General features: G+C 41.6%; 1 protein-coding gene across 2 annotated transcripts in view; it reads right to left on the minus strand.

The window, feature by feature from the left end:
* Positions 1-14,531, minus strand: part of TNPO1 (transportin 1) — a 74,032-nt gene that overhangs the window by 45,791 nt on the left and 13,710 nt on the right. The window contains exons 1-4 of one of the 2 annotated variants that reach the window (XM_082302206.1): positions 11,336-11,442; positions 11,068-11,250; positions 10,779-10,892; positions 8,102-8,177 (exon numbers count right to left, since the gene is read on the minus strand). In XM_082302206.1, coding sequence (XP_082158332.1) covers positions 8,102-8,177; positions 10,779-10,883 — 181 coding nt within the window. In that variant the 5' untranslated portion in view covers positions 10,884-10,892; positions 11,068-11,250; positions 11,336-11,442. Of the gene's footprint in view, positions 1-8,101; positions 8,178-10,778; positions 10,893-11,067; positions 11,251-11,335; positions 11,443-14,531 lie in introns of those variants that run through there. The other variant, XM_082302207.1, reaches the window with a different exon arrangement.

Below are 14,531 nucleotides of genomic sequence, written 5' to 3' on the forward strand. Positions count from 1 at the left end.
TGGTGTCCCCAGCACAGGAAGGACAACAACCTGTTGGAACAAGTCCAGAGGAGAGCCACAAAGATGATCAGAGGGCTGGAGCACCTCTCCTGTGAAGACAGGCTGAGACCTGGGGTTGTAAAACCTGGAGAAGAAAACACTTTAGGGAGCCCTCAATTGCTGCCTCTCAGGACTTAAAAGAGGGAGAGTGACTTTTTTCACAGACAGATAGTGGTAAGACAAGGGAAAAGATTTTTAAACTAAAAGGAGAGATTTAGATTAGATGTTAGGAAGAAATTCTTTACTCAGAGGGTGGTGAGGCACAAGAACAGGTTGCCCAGAGAAGTAGTGGATGCCTCATCCCTGAAATTATTCAAGGGTTGGATAGTGCCCTGAGTAATCTGATACAGTGGATGGCCCATAGCAGGGGAGTTGGAACTAATCTTTACTGTCCCTTTCAACCCAAACCATCCATCATTCTTTGATGATTATGTAACTCATGGCACAATTGCTCCTGAATGCCTGTTGAAAGCAGAAGGCCTGAGCTTCATGAGAGTTGTGAAGAGTGTGAATTATATTATTATAGAAGGAGAAGAAAGGAGTTTAAAATACTTTGCAAAAGCAGTAGTAATGCTTATCCTATTACTGGTACTAGTGTTAAACTGTGGAATCAAGATGTGCCTTTTCGATGGATAGTAAAGACACTCATTTCTGGAGCTGGAAAAACATACTGTGAGTATTATTATTTGTAGTATTAAAAGTCTTTTTTTTTTTTCCTTTTAGGATCCACTCTCTTCTGACATTAAAGGAAAGATGTTTTAACTTGTACATGAAAAGTGGTAAAGGGTATTCCTTTACTAAAGCAAATTTGCCTTTATAGAAGTGGTTGTCTATACAGTTGCATCTGGCCCAGCACTGCAAGCTAACACACATGCTGAAACAGCTTTATCATCCTAATGCCTCACAGCAAGTATGCTTCCTGAAAATCTGGAACAAGGTGGTAATATTGCTTCCTAGGACCCTAAATCATACACCAGCTAAAAGAGCTGGTGGTCCTTCCAAAGAGCTGGCACCTCTGAACTGCATTAAATCAAATACCACCTGGTGAACAGAAGTCCCTTTAGAAACACTGGCAATGCTTTCGCTTTCTGTAGGAAAATACCCCACAGGAACGCTTGATACTGGCATTTTAAGTACACCTAGGTTTAATGTAGAAAAAACAACCAAACATTACTAAGTATTAGAGTTTGCTTTTTAAAAAAGCATACAAAGAAATACCCATTGCAGAAGACTACATTCAGCTTGTAAAGACACATTAGGAAAGGCTTGAAATCGCTGATTAAATACCTCCCCCTTACACCTGAAGATTTCTTTTAAGGCCAAAACAGATCTTATCCGTAACTACTTGAACTTCAGGCAATGACATACCAATTCTTTCTTTGTATGGGCTTCAGGGACAGGGAAAGAGGTAACAATGGAGATTTCATACTCTTGATTCTGGATGTTCACAATAAGGAGCTCCAGGGAAGTGTTCCTGAAGCACTGAATCACATAACAAATCCACAATCTAATTCAGTTTCTTACACTACTTTAAATAAATGAATAATCTGTTAGGAGAAGCCTTTCTTTAAACCCGCACTACAGTATCCCTGAAGAAGCATGGAAAGGAGTAATTAGCGAGCATATAGGGGGAAGTCATGGAATTTTTAGTAACTTTACATAATTAATTATCACATGATACATATTATACTAAGTAAGTCTGCTGATGATACTAAATTGGGAGGAGCTGCTGACTTCTTCAAAAGCAGAGAGGCCATGCAGAGAGACCTCAATAAATTGGAGGGCTGAACAATCACCAACTGTACAAAGTTCTAACAAGTGCTGATTTGGCACTAGGGATGGGGCAAACCTGGATGTGTAGACAGACTGTGGAATGAGATGCTGGAAAGCAGTGCCACAGAAAGGGACCTCAGAGTCCTGCTCGATGGCAAGTTGAACCTGGATCACCAGTGCCCTGCCAGCCAGGAGGGCCACATGTGCCCTGGGGGCATCAGGCACAGCATCGCCAGCTGGGCAAGGGAGGGGACTGTCTGGCTCTCCTCTGCATTGGGGTGGCCTCACCTCCAGTGCTGGGGCAGTTTTGGGTGCCACAATAGCCTAATGTAAGGCTAGAGAGCATCCAAAGGAGGGCCACGAGGATGGTGAAGGGTCTGGAGGGGAAGCCGTAGGAGGAGCAGCTGAGGGCACTTGGTCTGTTCAGCCTGGAGCAGCCTGAGGACAGACCTCACTGCAGTTACAGCTTCCTTGTGAGGGGAAGGGGAGTGACAGGCACTGATCTCTTCTCTGTGGTGACAGTGACAGGACCTGAGGGAATGGCCTAAATTTGTGTAAGGCGAGGTTTAGGTTGAATATCAGGAAGAGTTTCTTCACCTAGAGGGTGGCTGAGCATTGGAAGAGGCTCCCCACAGAAGTGGTCACAGCACCAGCCTGACAGAGTTCAAGAAGCATTTGGACAATGCTCTCAGGCACATGGTGTGATTCTTGGGGGCATCCTGTGCAGAGACAGGAGTTGGACTCTATGAACTTTGTGAGTCCCTTCCCACTCAGGACATTCTGTGATTCTACTCTTTCCTTTAAGATATTTACGCAACTCAACTATTAGATTTATGCACTGATTAGTAAAAGTCAGTCTTTTTGTAATTCTTCATGTATCTGAACTTCAGAGAAGAAAATGTTTTGCTGTTAGTAGGACACTATGTAGGGTATGCTGAATTTTAAACTGTAAAGGCACATTAATCTGACTTGATTTCTGAATAGTAATGCAATCAGATCCACTACTTGACAATTATTTTTGTATATTTAATAATGATATGTAGTAACTGTACTGGGGGGAAGTCGTAGGGGAGGTTTTTTTTTTTAATTTAACAACTAAAACTCCTGAATCACTTTTCTGGATTAATCCTTCCAATCAAAGATGTCTTCTTGAAATGGGTAGTTGGCAAATTAACATGTGATCTCACATAATGGTCTTTTTTTTGCTCAGCTTCAATTATCTTTCAACACCAACATGCCAAGAAAGAACCTAACGGAATAGACTCATGAAAACTGTTCTCTGGATCAAGCTGAAATTTCAAGACTCATCAGAAACATTCACATCAAACCCACATGACCATTTTGGATTCCAGTAATACCTTATAAAAAGCTGTTTCAAATTATATGTGCAAAACTAGATTAATTATTAGTGTCATGATTACCAGAACATAAATTACCATCAGTGAAAAGCTCCATTGAAACAAAAATTTGGTGTGGAAGGGTGGGGAGGGAGTAGGGTGGGGACAGGACCTTTCTCCATGATAATGTTCCAGGTCAAAGTAAAGTACTCTGAATGACTAGATCATCACATAAACAAGACCAAGAACTGCAGAGACACTGTTCCTCCATCTTCAACTGGTTTATAAAAATCTGAAGTATTTTGGAAGTGAGCTCAAAAGACCATCCTCAAAGCCTGTGACAAAAACAGTACTAAAGCAGTGTTCTCAACTTCAGCTCATCCACCTTCAGAGTAAGAGATCATCTCAAGGACTCTGATCCTTGACTGCAATAGCCTTACACCACTGATTGTGATCAGTCATTCTACTGAGATAACATTCTGTGGAGAATAAATATTAGAGTTCTCATGTTTGGATGGGATGAAGAGTCAGTCACTAAAGCACCTTCACAAGATCACCATTGTGTAACTGCAGCAGGATAGACAACTGCAGTTACACAAGCAGCAAAAAATATCAGGACCAACATGCACTTATCTCATTATTTTCCCATTAGGGCAGGACCTGCTGAGAGCCCAGCGGATGGGGAGGTGAATGCAGAACTTTACAGAAACGATGAAAAACTAACCATGACCCACTGAATAACAATGGACATCATCTTTTGATAATTTAGTGCAAAGCCACATCCATCTCCCATTCACAGAGCTGAGGATGCTGTTTGAAATAAAGCATGGTGTAACTCTGGACTGCACCTAAGCAGAAAACACCAGGAAATTGATGAAGTTGTCCTACAACAGGACAATGGAAATTAAGAAGGGTGCCATTTCTGCCTGTCTCTTTGAGAGCAGAGGGAGAAAGAGGTATCTTCCAAACATTGATTTACAAAAGGCATAAACAGGTTTTCATACTGCCAACTTTGAAAATTTCATCACTGCAGTCAAATAGGTCTGAAACAAACTCAGTACTTCTGCTTGCAATATGAACTATTCATGTTATGACATCTAGAGGTCCTGATCTGCCTCAGGCTTCAAATATCTTGGAAAACTGTCTCAATACACCTTAAGCAGAGATTAGAACAGGGCTCAGTAAGACAACAAAGAGGCTGAAATTAGGAAAACACATTCTCATACTTTCCTTCAAAGAAACATACTTGGACTAGGGATGCAATAATGCATCCCTAGATGCATTATTTAGATGCATGACTTGGATCAAAGCAGGAAAGCTGCAGTTAAATGAAAAAAGCAACAACAGAGGCAGAACTGATGTTTCTGTGTAGCACTGGACTGTTTCAGTCAACCACACAAAACCCAGAAAACCATCTGAGAAGCAGAAGCAACATGCATACACTCCAGAAAACAAATTACTAACAGAATACAGAAGACTACAGGATTCTGAGCTCACCTCAGGGGACACTGAAAGAATAAAACCACAGTATCAACACTGTGGTTGTTGATACATGGCAGTATCACTACATTATCTGTGAGATTTTTTTACCTTCCTATCCAAGAAGGAATAACTACACTAACAGTGCCTACAGGAAATATTTTCATTTACAGATAAATTAGCAAAACAACACTTCTTTCATTCATATACTTTTCAGTCAATCTGGACTCCATCTTACCAACATAAGAAAGATCTCTGAGCACCATACTTCATGGGAAGTACATTCTAGAGATCTGTATCTTAAACTTTAATGGCTTTGGGATCTTATTTTATTTTCATCAGCCTGCCTACTGCCTAACTGAATGCTAACTGAATGTCTAACTGAATTTCCTTAACAATTTTTATACTGTGATGTTTTTAGCACTGGGGTTCATTCAGATTCCCAACACTATTCTTAGAAATGCACATTAATTTTAAAATAATCAAAACAAACAAACAAAACCTCAACAAACAAAAACCCAAAACCTAGACCAAACCAACCAAAATAAATATAACAAAAACAACACAATCCTCCTCCCCCTGCAACAAAACCAAACCAACCAGCCAAAAAAAACCCCAAATCCAAAAAACCAAGAAAAAAGAAATGAAGTGCTTAAAGCTTGGGCATAGACATGCTGTAGCAGCAAACCAGGCCATATATTTTCACTGATGAAATGGTAGCAGGGCATTCCTGCGTCCAGAAAGGCGCAAGCTTAACAAGCTTTGACAGGGCCCAGAAAAATTTCAATACAAAACTAAGAAAACCCCTACTTAAACGTAGAACTATCACAACAGATCCTGAACCAGTAAGTCACAAGTATTCAGAAACATAAGCCTGATGGCACTAAGACTAGAGGAAAAGAAGTTAACAGTTTTTTCAACTGAATAGTAATAACCCTCTGTTGCTAAAAAAAAAGGAAATTTCCTACACAAAAGGTTTACCTAAGTATCTTAAAGGCAAGACTCAGTGAAAGCCAGTTTTGCAAAAGAAGTTTTCTTGCAAAGTTAATTGTCCACAGAGGTGCAAGACTCAGGTCAAAGGTAAGTCGGTGCCATCTTCACTGCAGTACAATGATACTATTTAACACACATTTCAACCAACCAAATAACAGAATGACCACAATCAGGAGCTGTCACCTAAATGTATCCTTATGCACCATTTTCTCAGCAGAAGTTTCAACAATAGCAAAACCTGAATCAAAGGTTAGTTCCATCTGCTACCAAGCCAAGATCTTTCACGGACTACCAAAACACCTTCGTTTTTAAGGTGTTTTGATAGTCCATGATAGTCAGAGATGTTGTAAGCCTATTTTTTTTGCTCCTTCTGCTGGGATAGTATGGCCCCAAAAATCTTAGGATAGAAGTATGAATATCTATGCTTTTGGTCTGTGGAAAGGTTGTAGACACAGACAGCCAAGAGAACATGCTTTAGGAGGGAAAAAAGCAGAATGCTTTCTTAGTACTGAAGACAGGCACCTACTGGGATGAGTCCATCCAAGTACTGCAGCTGTTGACCAGCAATTCTAACAGTCTCATTACCTTACTTGAGCATGAGGGAAGATGAAGGGCTCTTGGTTGGATTCAAAGCAAATCCAATCAACAATCTTCTGCCATTCTTCGTTAGTCCCACCCAACCAAGGCAACAGGGTATTTAGAATTCAGCAAACACTATGCAAAATACCAACACCAGACTTGGTTACAGTACTTTCAATATTTTGCAAATTTCCAGAAACAGAAATACAAAGTTAAAAAATAGTTGCTTTGGACAAAAGGTTATGACTCTAAAAATGTCATGATGCAGGACAAGAGCATCACCAAAATAACAGATGCTTTTCAGCAGTCTCACAAAAGGCCTGATGCATTTGTGAGAAGTATCAGTGCAATCTGATCCAAAGCACCTCTCCCTGGAAGTTAACTTGCTACTTCTTCCCAACTTGCTTGGCCCCTCAACCTACTGGAACCTGCTTTTTTTCTCCCTCAGATAAAACAGCTTTACACAACCATTTTGTAACAGCTAGCATCTCCCACTCTTTATCCAATTCTAAAGAGGTCAATGTGATTAAACATTAGGAAGGGAAAAGATGACTACTGAATAACCAAAATAGTTCTGTTAGGGAGACCCTGACACACCACTAAACACCAAACATCTGTGACAATCTAGAACCTGAGGCTCAAATAGTGAATGAAGAAAGGGAAATTAGCAAGTTGTGTTAGTGTCAGAAAACAAATTCATGGACAAAAAAAAGAAGTGAAACATCCCTCTTGTCACATCCTTTGTACAGATTCCATATCCCGCTACTGGAATTGCTTTGCTTTTCATTTTTCTGGTAATGGTATAAAGGACATGGTGTACCTACACTGGTGCCCTACTCAAAGATTCAGTATCCTGGCTGACTTAAGTCTTGAAAACGCTCTCAGACTTAAGGTGCGACTTCCTACAGAGAACATACAAAAGCACTGAGATGTACTCTAACCTTCAAACAGGAAAACATACTTTACTCCTCTCCATTTCTCTCCTCCTGAAGTAAGCTGATACAACCAAAACAGTAGTTAAAATGTAGACAAATATTCTTGACAATTCTTTGAACATTACAGGGCCACACAAAAGTAAAATCAAATTCAAAGGGTAAAAAGCAAGCATTCACAAACAAAGTTTTGAAACACTAAATGGCAGAAAAAGTACTAGTAGCAGAACACTAAAGGAAAAAAACCTAGAAAACAACCCAAACAACCAAACACAATGATTACAAACAAATGTAAAGAAGACAGATGTGCTAAAGAGATCTTGAAACAAATTTTGTTTTTCTATCAAAGACATCTCAAAACAATAGCTGTAGTACAAGGAAAAGATAATCTTTCATGCACCCTGATCACAAAGGAAGTGGCTGAATTTACCGACTGGTAGAGGGTACACACTATGCCATATACAGTCTGTACTGTAATGTCCATAACAATAAAACAACATGATTGATTTCTAACTGTATCTTGCTACAATTAAAACTTCAGAGTGAAGATTATGACAGACATCTCTGGACAACTCTAAATATGTAGTCTTCAAAGTATTTAGCAGTCTCATTACTATGGAGATAATTATCACAATTGAACTTAGCAGTACGTTTTATAATGTATATAGTCATGATTCATCACAGTTATTCCACAACTTCACTCAGTCCAATAGAGGTATGACGCTCTAACATTTCTCAGAAGATTTCATAGGACATTTAGAATGGATTCCATTCTAAGGCTGATACTGCAAGTACCGGTAAGTTATCAGATTTTCTTCCCCACAAAGACCCCCAAGTGCGTAAGTACGGAGCTCAACCAACCAGCAAACTGACTAGAGTCAGATTTCTATTTTTTTGAAGCTAAATAATATAATTTTTTTTTAAAGGCAAAGAAAAGTAAAATAAAACAGTCACTATCTCACAACTTACCTTCAGACTTCAACTTTGTAAGAACAAAAATCAGGTAGTTGTTGAAATCTGGATACTGATTGAGTTGTTCTAGTTTCTGAAGAGAGAAACTGTTAAGGAAAGTTGAATCTTTACACACAACATTTACAGCTTTCTGGATACAAAGGTTGTTATATTTGTTATGTACTGCTACATCACTTCAACCAGCTGTGACTATAGGCTCACGATATACAGAATATGAACAACCTAAAAACAGTTTCTGTAATTTTCTTACTGAAGCAATAGCTTTTAGTTATGGGGAAGTCTAAAAAAATAATCCATGGACAGACAATTAATAGATCCTTAAAAATATCTATAAAGCAATATCACTGAAACAGGCAGCTGAACATTACCAACAACTGTGTATTCAAATGGATCAAAAAGAAAGAGCAGTATTTAACAGAAACTTAATGAGAAAACACTTACTTGGTCTAAAAAATGAAGACTAGCTCTTAGACTATTTTTCTTAACAACTTCTTCATCCACTGAACTTTTCTTTTTTTATTCCATGAAACATACAATAACTTAATTTGCAAAATATCTGAAACCATACCAATTCATATCTTTACTAAGAAAGGGTGTTAGCTAACCTATACTGCCCACTTCATTGTATTTGACATCGAAACACCCAAGTGTGCTAAAACAGGATCATAAAGAAACAGCATTACAGAATAAACACACAGTTTTTTTGATTTTTCTACCAAAAAATAGAGACTAAGTGTATTTTAAATTTGAAACCATTAATCACAACCCTGCTTGGACATCCTACTAAATAGCGTTCTGCAATACAACAGACATCACAATTTCGTGTGTGTGTGTCTGTGGAAACAGTCTCAAAGGACATGCATAAATTTTTTTAGTTTTTTTTTTTTAGATTATAGGACACGGCCTGTATTAGACCATTTTCCCAAACTGATGTACAATACACTGCTAAAACTATCCCACTTCTCTAACCTTTACAAGCCAACATATGAGGACCTACTGGAAAGAACAGGTATCAACACAGCAGGGAGTTTTCACTACCACTTAAAAAGAATTTCAAGCATCAGTTGAAAGGAGTATTCAAAGGACTTGACTAAGGTCAAGTTCTATACATCATCAAGACACCCAGCATCACTTACACTGCCTATCTTGCATATATGATGCTATAGTTCAATAAACAAACCAGATGTAATTAAATTACTTGAAGCAAAGCTTTAAAATATAATTTTACACTACAGCTACACCATAAACACTGGTCCTATAAACACTTTGGTATTTTAAATACTAACGAGCACCGGTTTAAGCTTGGGGCATTATCAGAACACTACTTCTTTGGACTCTCCTGCTTAGGATTTTTCGAAGAAAGCAACCACATTTTAAAAATTGGGAACACAGCTGAAAGAACAAGATGATCAAAATGAAAGGGACCTTCACCTTTCAGACAGGAGCAGAAGCCTTCCTGATCTGCACTGCATTTGCTACAAAAGTCTAGAAGTGGAGCAAATTTGGCTTAAAGCTAAACACTTAATATAAATATATACAGACACACATATGTTCTTACCTACTTAAATAAATTCTGTTGCTTTCTGTGGAGACCTTCAAGAAAATGCCTTAAATAAAAAGGGATCCAGATAACAAACTCACATCCTTCACAGAATTTCAGCACTTCTATAAATTTCAAAGCACTTACGGCTAGCTCAAGGAGCAGGAGACAATAGATGAGGCTTTCTTTTTTTAAGGCCTATGCTTCTATTAGTCTTAATTTAAACGTTTTGCTTTCTCAATCCTTGCTCCTTAAAACCTTGCTACTCATTACTTCTACAATCAAGAGTGACCCGGGAGGGGGGGGAGGGGAGGGAGAGGAGGGGGAGGGGCGAGGGTAAAAAACCCCCAACAATCCACAACACCAACACCAAATGTACTGCAAAGCAGCACAAGAAGCCACTACTATAGAGCTCCCCTTTTTCGTGAATTTTAACGAGCACAGTTTCAGGATCAGGCTTCCAGGCAAATAAAAACATCCTCACCAGGTACCAAATTGCGCAGTGTCAGAGCCAGCAGGCCCACGAGGGCGGGCAGGCAGAGGCTCTGCCAGCGGCACTACCCCCACCAGCTACGGCTTTCACCTCGATTCCCGGCGCCAGATTACTGCGAGAGGCCCCTACTCGCCGCCGCCCTGCCGCGGGGACAGCAGGCACACCGCGCAGGGCACCCCCGGCCCCTTCGGCGGGACCCGCCGGGCCGAAGGCCCCGTTCCCGCCCGGCCGCCCTCGGGGCTGGGCGGGGGAATCCGAAAGAGCGGCGGATATCGGCGGAGACGAGCCAAAGCACAGGCTTTGAAAATATATAAACAAATTTTAAAAAAATAAATAAAAAGAAATTTAAAAAAATCCCCCAACGGCCAAGCCCAACGCGGCCTTTGGCTCCGGGCTCGCAACAGGTGCCCAGTGCCCCCCGGGTGAAGACGGCCCCGCGGCCCACCTCGACGGTTCAAACGCCGCGCCACGCCACCCGCCCCGGCCAGGGCTCGGCCCCCCGCGCTGCGGCGGCTCCGCGGCCGAGGAGGCCCGGCTGCCGCAGCGCCGGCCCCGCAGCCGCGCAGGCCACGCTCCCCCCCGCCCGCCCTCGGCCGCCCCCGGCCCACTCTCGGGGCCCCGCAAGCCTCGGCCAAGGATACTTGTTGCACGGCTCTCTGCGTTGTGGTGTCCGGGGACTGGGACTCCTTGAGCAGCTGCAGGATCTGCTGGAGCCCCTGCTCGTCGGGCTTCCACTCGTACTCCATCTTGGCTGTCTGGAAAACAGCAGACAACAGGCGGCCGCGGTTGGCGGCGCGGCAGGGCCCGGGCGGGGGCGGGCGTAGAGGAAGGAAGGCCGGGCCAGGGAAGGGGCGCGGCAGTGCCCGGTCCGCTCCGGTTCTCGTGCCCCCACGCACCCCAGCAGCCGCCGGATAGACGTAGGACACCGACCTGCTCCCGCTGCCTCCGCGCCGAGCAGAGACTGAGTCACGACGAATTTGTGATCCGGCCCGAAGAGTCGCCTCGCGTCCTGCTGGGTCCTAGCGCCGGGCACGGCTCCGCCCGCCCGGGCCGCCTCGGGGCTGCCGGCGCCGCCGTCCGCCTTTCCCCGGTGCGTCCCACACTGCCAGCAGCCTGCGGGCGACAGAACACGAGCACCTCAATCCTGGCCGACGGGAAACGGGGAGCCCATGCCACCCACCCGAGAATAGACGGAAACCTCCAGCGAACGCGACAGGCGAGGGGCGAAGAGGCACCCCGGGCGCGGCCCAGCCCCCTGGGGCAGCGCCCGGCAGAGAGTGCAGAGGCTCCCGCCACGGAGAAGTGCGGGCGCGAAAGTAGAACCCGGTGTCACGAACGTGGTACCTGCTGCACTTCTACGTCATTTGTCTGAGTACCGAGCAGATCTCAGATGTTCCCAATTCCACGTGTAAAGAGGGAACAGGACTAAGTACGAGGGGAAGGAGGGGGAGGCTGGGGCATGCAAACTCGAAAGAAACTGTTTTGAATACCTACCGTACCTTAAACTTAGCCCCAAAATATATCAGGGGAGATCTCAGGTTAAAATTAACAATTTAGATACATATATACACATGTATATATGTAAAATATGCATTACACATGTATGTATATAGATTTTTTAATGTATTATACCTATCCTAACAAGAGAAAGAATACGTGCTGTTTAAAACTGGTCTAAAACGGGAAAATGAAAGCCAGTAATTCCCTGTTTTTTATTATCTTACTTTTAGTCACTGTGTTTGTAAGCACCTCACTTGACATGAAAACCAGTTTCTACTGCTTCTGCTGCAGTACAGAACTCAGTTTGAACATTACACATCTCAGCCGTAACAACTGTTCAGAGGCATTGAGGACAGGGATCAATACTGATTCCTAAGGATGCATCCCAGGTTATTTGCTATGTGGCTCTTTGTCTCACCTCCCCAACACTGACAGTCACCTGTCCAGTCTCAGGTGCTAAGAAGTGTTCTTAGCTGATTTTCCTTCTATTACTATGTGATGCTATTCTTGAAGGAGACAATGCAATACTGATTTTGTCTCCAACGAAACAGCAAAAGGAGCCATCATAGGCAAGAAGACAGGTAGTGTACTTATACTACATATGCAAATGAGTACGGTGAAAGAGACATTTTGACGAACCAGGAAAGAATGCACACTGGAGTAAGGAGCAGAGAAGTATGCTGCATAGCATACAAGATAAAGTCAATGGAGAGAACAAAAACAGCTTATGAAAAAAACCCCAACATTTATTAAGCTCTTCTATTTTAGCAACTGCTGTAATTATCAAAGGACTTTCTGTGAGACTACAAAAACTGAGCACCTCTTGAGAGTTTACAGCACCTAACCAAGATGAAGTCAGTAAGGTAGGTACATAAAGACATGCCACCACTTACTAGGAAAGAATGGGCACAAGATTTACATGAGATTTTTGTGATCAGGGTGAATCTCCACTGGTTTCCCTCTAGTACAGGAACATGTCAAAACAAGGATTTTGACCCAGACCACTAAAACTGATGCTAATGGGTCACACTGTGTGGGCAGGAGACATCTTTCTGGGATGCATGCATAGTTGGAACACGTGAAAGCTGAAGTCCAGCAAATCAAGGAAGAGCTAATGTGAGCCTCATGCACCTAACTGTGCCTTAGCAATAAGGTTGTAGAAACTTGTTTTTTCTTTGAGACTTCTGTCCCACTTCTGTCAAGTTTGTTTGAACTTGATTAGAGCTTCAAAAGTTACTATTCAGAAATTATGACACAAGGATTATATCTGTCTAATATCTGGAAACCAAGTGCGCTAAAGAACAACATTAAAGATGGGAAACAAGGGAAGTGATCAGAAAGGAAGGGTGAGATACAGAACAGGAAAGAACAGCTAGAGAAGAACGCCATGGATCCATAACTAAGAATAACATAGGCTTCCTTTCCAAGAATGTAACTAGAATTCAATCCTGGTAAGAATTTCCACTTTCTGCAATGAAAAGGACAGAAAAAGGCCTACAAATTGAAGTATGAATGGGAGCCTCTACAGAAGACCTCTAGTGGAGACATCTAAGTGCTTTACATGATCATCCTCTAAGATAGGTGAGAATAATTTGAGACATTATCAAGATGAGAAGATATTCTGCAAGATGAGGTGTCTCCTTTAGCTTCTACATATGAAACCTGTATGAAACCTAAGGAGGAACCTATCTCTAGTCCTTCAAATTATGTAAGGAAGCAAAAGAAGTCAAAACAATTTGACTGAGACAAAAAAAACTCCTTCAGGTTGAAAGCATTACAGAAAAAAAAACCCCAGAAAATTGTTTATTTCTGTATGCTTTGCACTTATATATGTATGCTTTGCCTTTTTTGTTTTCTACTATCTGTTTTCCCCAAGCAAGAATCTTCTTGTATAGAAAAGAAATCAGAATCAATGTTAAACTAAATACTACCCTCCAAAACACAGCCTGGTTCATCCCACTTGATCAGCAAAATGCAGCAGAACTGAATTTGACACACTTCATCTATAAATGTTAAGATTACAGAAGTTCTTTGAAGACAGAACTCTTGCACAAATGCTGAGGCTAAAATTTGATTTCTCTGTTATGCAAACTTCAGAAGTCATGCACTAGCCATAATCCACTGTTATCACAATGTGTAATATTGAAACAAACAAACAAAACAATTACAAGCCCAAACACTAACCTATATCTTTAATATATTTCTCTCTTCAAAGACCTTGCAGTTTTCTACTTAAGTGTCCACAACAAGCCTACAAGAAATTATCTTCCATTGTCTGTTTCAGTTCCTCTTCCATTTTTCTCTCAGAATTCCCCATTAATTCACGCTGAAATGACACATACATGGGATACAAGGAAAAAAAATAAATGACTACCATATGTACCGCTGTTACACGATTCAAAATCCAGGTTTTTTCAGAGTAGTAGCTGTGAATGCATGAGACAGGATTTGATTCTTGCTTCTTCCTAAGGTGATTAACCCAATTTTTTTTCTGCTAAGTGTCCTTACCATCACATTAGAGTGTATTTGGTGCTATGTCTTTTAATCTCTCTTGTTGCTTTTCATTATGTTGTAAACAGATACTAACAGGAACTTGGATTAGAATCTGGTTTCTGATCAGCAACATGTATTAATTGATAGATGATACTCAAAACACATATAGACAGAACAAATAGGAGATTCATAATAGAATACTCACCCCATCCCTCCATAGTCTCAGTGCACTTAAAAAACAAACAGGAGACTGGTGCAAATCCCTCCCAATAATCAATCAGAAAAAAAACTGAGATCTGCACTGCTAGGAAAATGTCCCATCCCTCAAATGCGATAGTCTCCAAGCTGTATATTTGGAACTACAACTTGTCACTGCCAGTGGTTTTGAAACTAGTTTCAAA

The sequence above is a fragment of the Coloeus monedula genome (genome assembly GCF_965178545.1).
Source record: "Coloeus monedula genome assembly, chromosome: Z".
In the NCBI taxonomy this organism is placed as follows: domain Eukaryota; kingdom Metazoa; phylum Chordata; class Aves; order Passeriformes; family Corvidae; genus Coloeus; species Coloeus monedula.